At 32.4% G+C, this 3,885-nt stretch overlaps 1 protein-coding gene across 2 annotated transcripts in view; it reads left to right on the forward strand.

The window, feature by feature from the left end:
* The first annotated feature begins 657 nt into the window (after positions 1-657).
* Positions 658-3,885, forward strand: part of LOC106474687 (RNA 3'-terminal phosphate cyclase-like) — a 22,825-nt gene continuing 19,597 nt past the window's right edge. Inside the window, exons 1-2 of one of the 2 annotated variants that reach the window (XM_022402989.1) lie at positions 658-819; positions 3,270-3,370. In XM_022402989.1, the coding sequence (XP_022258697.1) occupies positions 766-819; positions 3,270-3,370 (155 nt within the window). In that variant the 5' untranslated portion in view covers positions 658-765. The remainder of the gene's footprint in view (positions 820-3,269; positions 3,371-3,885) is intronic. The other variant, XM_013935377.2, reaches the window with a different exon arrangement.

Consider the following 3,885-nt stretch of genomic DNA (forward strand, 5'->3'; position numbering starts at 1 on the left):
CAGGATCCTTCTAGAAGTTCATGACGTGTTACTAGCGTCACGTGACTTCCACTGTCGTAACAGGGTGTTTACTTATTTATTATGCCCAAATGTACCTACAACGCTTTAAACATTCTAAAAATGGTATTGATAAGTCCATAAAGTGATTTTAATGATTTAGCACGTAGTTTTAACCCTTTATTGATATCAAATGAAAAATATAATGCTCAAAGACAGTATCAAGCAAGTTAGAATTAAGATTGCTAGTTCGATCATTTGCTTATATTCTGATTGTTAAGTTCAGTTTTTTCTTATTTTTGGAAAATTTTGTGTCTTTTTTAGCTCATAGCTGCACAATAGGCAACGTGCGTTCTGTCAAACATGGGAAATCAGAAACAAAATGATTAGCTTTGTAAATCTTTAAATATACAACGAACACACTGTGAGGACTTGGGAGAAGTAAGTTGATAAAATGAATTATCAGCAATATAAACTGTAACTACTGAACGATACATTATTGAGATGTAAATATTTTAACTCAGTAATATCTTGATACGTTTGATTTAATCAATGCACAAACGTCTTGATAATACTCTCATATTATTTATGATTTCAAATATTTAAATCTTGACAGCTATTTCTTTTTCTAGTAGAGGTCACTGTGTTTCACTGCTGCTGAACTGCTTATAACATCATAACGTAAATACTGCTGATGCTGGGTGATATGAGGGAGTTGTTGATTTTCATTTATCCGTTTTTGTGCATTAAATATTGAAATATACCGCAATGGGAACACCATCATCAGAAATCATTACTATTGATGGCGGAGTTATGGAAGGAGTAAGTTCAAAAGCGAAGAGTACCTCTGGCAGTTTTAATTTTAAGTTTTTAAAACATTCCAAAATTTCCTAAGTTGCAGTTACTTCTGAATTTTCCCCTTGCTCCAGTGGCACAGCAGCAAGTATGCGAACTTATAACGCTAGAGTATTTGTGAACCCCTGAATTCTAGTTCTACAAAGTACAAGTAGTTGTAACTTGTAGTATTACTATTACTACTATTACATTAGTGCAGTAGTTGATACTTGTAACTTGTCGTAGTACAAATTATGTGTAATAATTTTAATGGTACTACAACTTACAAATATTACAATTTACACTCGTAATTTTCCAAAAGTGGTATGGTGTAAGTTTCATCATGAATGTGAGATTACATTAGATGAGGTGTTTGAATATAACATCACATTATCAATAAATGTTTTACTACTGCACAGGGAATAAATAAATTATAAGTGAATGTGATATGTCATTAGTAATATGTGATTACATTTACAATAAGGAATGGTGAAGTGAACATTCTCATTTAGGTATTAAATCATCCAGTGTTAAGTTTCAAATGATTAATTATATTGTATGGTGTAGAAATGTTAAGAGGATAAACTAAAGAACTTGCTATTTCATAACTTATAACCAAGAGCCTGCATAATTTCTTACAGAAATGCTTATATAAGTAATTTAAGTGTATATACTTCTTAAGGGACTCGGGGAGTTTTGTTTAGACGAATCTCTTAGGAGAACATTAACCAACCTTATACATTATGCTTAAAATAATCTTAAGGCTTTGCATAATGAATTTTGGAAATACTAAGAACAAAGTGCTAATTTTTTTGTATGGTTATTTATTTAATATTTTTGCAGGAGCACTCTAGATGTCCCCACATCACAAAATATCACAGTGAAAAAAATTAATCCCATTAGTCTGACAAGTTGATTTTGATTTTAAAAGGATAATAGGAAAGAACAAATCTTACTAAAGATATAAAGAAGAAAATCAGGGATAAATGCCTCAAGTTTAAGAAGTTTAAATTGAGAGTTAGTTTGGAGGGTTTGTAGAACCATATGATAGAAAACTATAATGGATGCACCAGAGAGAAATCTTCCATCAATTTTATTATGGATGTGTTATCTAGATGAAAGAGAGGATGTGGTCCTGGTATACTTAGATTTTTTGATAAGGTGCCACAAAACATTAGCTATAAAAATCACATCAAAAGGGTTGGAGAAAGTTAATATAATTGAATGGGAGAAAGAAAGAAAGAGGTTGTTATTAATGGAATCCGGGTGAAGTGGACCCACAAGGGTCAGTGCTTGGACCTCTGATATCTGTATTTATGTTAATGATATTGATTAGTAAACACTCATGCTCTATTAAAGATGTTGGTCAGTTGGACAGGGTATCTCATACTGTATTAAAGATGTTGAGGTACTACAGAATGACTTGGATCTATTGGTCAGTTGGACAGGGTATCTCATGCTGTATTGTGGTTGTTGAGGTACTACAGAATGAATTGGATCTATTGGTCAGTTGGACAGGGTATCTCATGCTGTATTGTGGATGTTGAGGTACTACAGAATGACTTGGATCTATTGGTCAGTTGGACAGGTTATTTCATGCTGTATTGTGGATGTTGAGGTACTACAGAATGACTTGGATCTATTGGTCAGTTGGAGAGGGTATCTCATGCTGTATTGTGGATGTTGAGGTACTAGAGAATGATCGACTTAGCTCTATTGGTCAGTTGGACAGATATTTGGCAAATGACCTTTAGTGGAAGGTATTGCATTTAGGTTATCATAATTTGAAGCACACATTTCATTCATTGAATGTTAATATAGATACGAACCCATTCATTACAAATAGTGTGAATGAAGAAATGGATCTTAGTACAGTGGTGGGTAAGTCACTCAAGCCATCAAGACAGTGTTCTATTGCTAGAGTATTAATTGGGTGTGTTTGTAGAGTATTGTAGTTGAAATCATCAGTTAGGCCTCACTTGAGTTGCTATATTCAGTCTCCATATACAAGAAAGGATGTTAAATCATCAGGAGGAGCATGTTAAACATAACTGTTGGCTGTTGTTTTCAACAGGTAACTTGTATGAGATACTTATAGCCATTGAAATGCCATTTCCATTTTATTTTTTTGTGATGTGATGGACAATTTTAAAATCCCAATTCATCTGTCCTTTCTTATAGTTGAAAAGTATTGTTTAATTTATGCAAGTTCAAGTTTATATAATAAATGGAAGTTACTATATTGCAGAAATGCAGGACAGATGTTCAGGATTTCTCTGTATAAACATAAAACATCTATTAAATTAATGTTTCAAAAATTTACCCGTGTCAGGAGAAATTTTATACAAGAAACAAATAGGTTGAACTTCTAAGGTTGAAAGCTGCTTTTGATAGCAGACTGAAATGTTTCTCAGTTTAAATTATTTTTTTTTTCTAAGGGTGGACAAATTTTGAGGATGGCAATGGCATTTAGTACTTTACTTCGGAAACCAATACGTGTTACCAACATAAGAGCAGGTCGCAGTAACCCAGGACTAAGGTAATTGTTTTTACAATATTTCCATTAACATTTATCAATATGTTCACGTGCAGGAATTAGTGAAATACTCTATTGAAAGTAAAATGTGTATGTTTTGTCCTAAAAGAACATTTAACCTATATTAAAGCTAATCATTAGATTCATATAGTTTACCTTAATAGCACATTCATTAGTACCCAAGTTATTCAATAGTATATTGATTATTTTTTGCTATGGAGCCAAATAGATCAAGTATTTAATATATACTTAAATAACTATTAAACATTGAGCTACAGATCTTAGGATCAGTGTTAACAATAAAACATTGAGCTACAGAACTTAGGATCAGTGTTAACAATAAAACATTGAGCTACAGATCTTAGGATAAGTTCTGTAGCTCAATGTTTTATTGTTAACACTGAGGAATCAGTGTTAAGAATAAAGCATTGAGCTACAGAACTTAGAATCAGTGTTAACAATAAGACACTGAGCTACAGAATGTAGAATCAGTGGGAACAATAAAGCATTGAGCTACA

The sequence above is a fragment of the Limulus polyphemus genome, unplaced genomic scaffold (assembly GCF_000517525.1).
Source record: "Limulus polyphemus unplaced genomic scaffold, Limulus_polyphemus-2.1.2 Scaffold7535, whole genome shotgun sequence".
Taxonomy (NCBI): domain Eukaryota; kingdom Metazoa; phylum Arthropoda; class Merostomata; order Xiphosura; family Limulidae; genus Limulus; species Limulus polyphemus.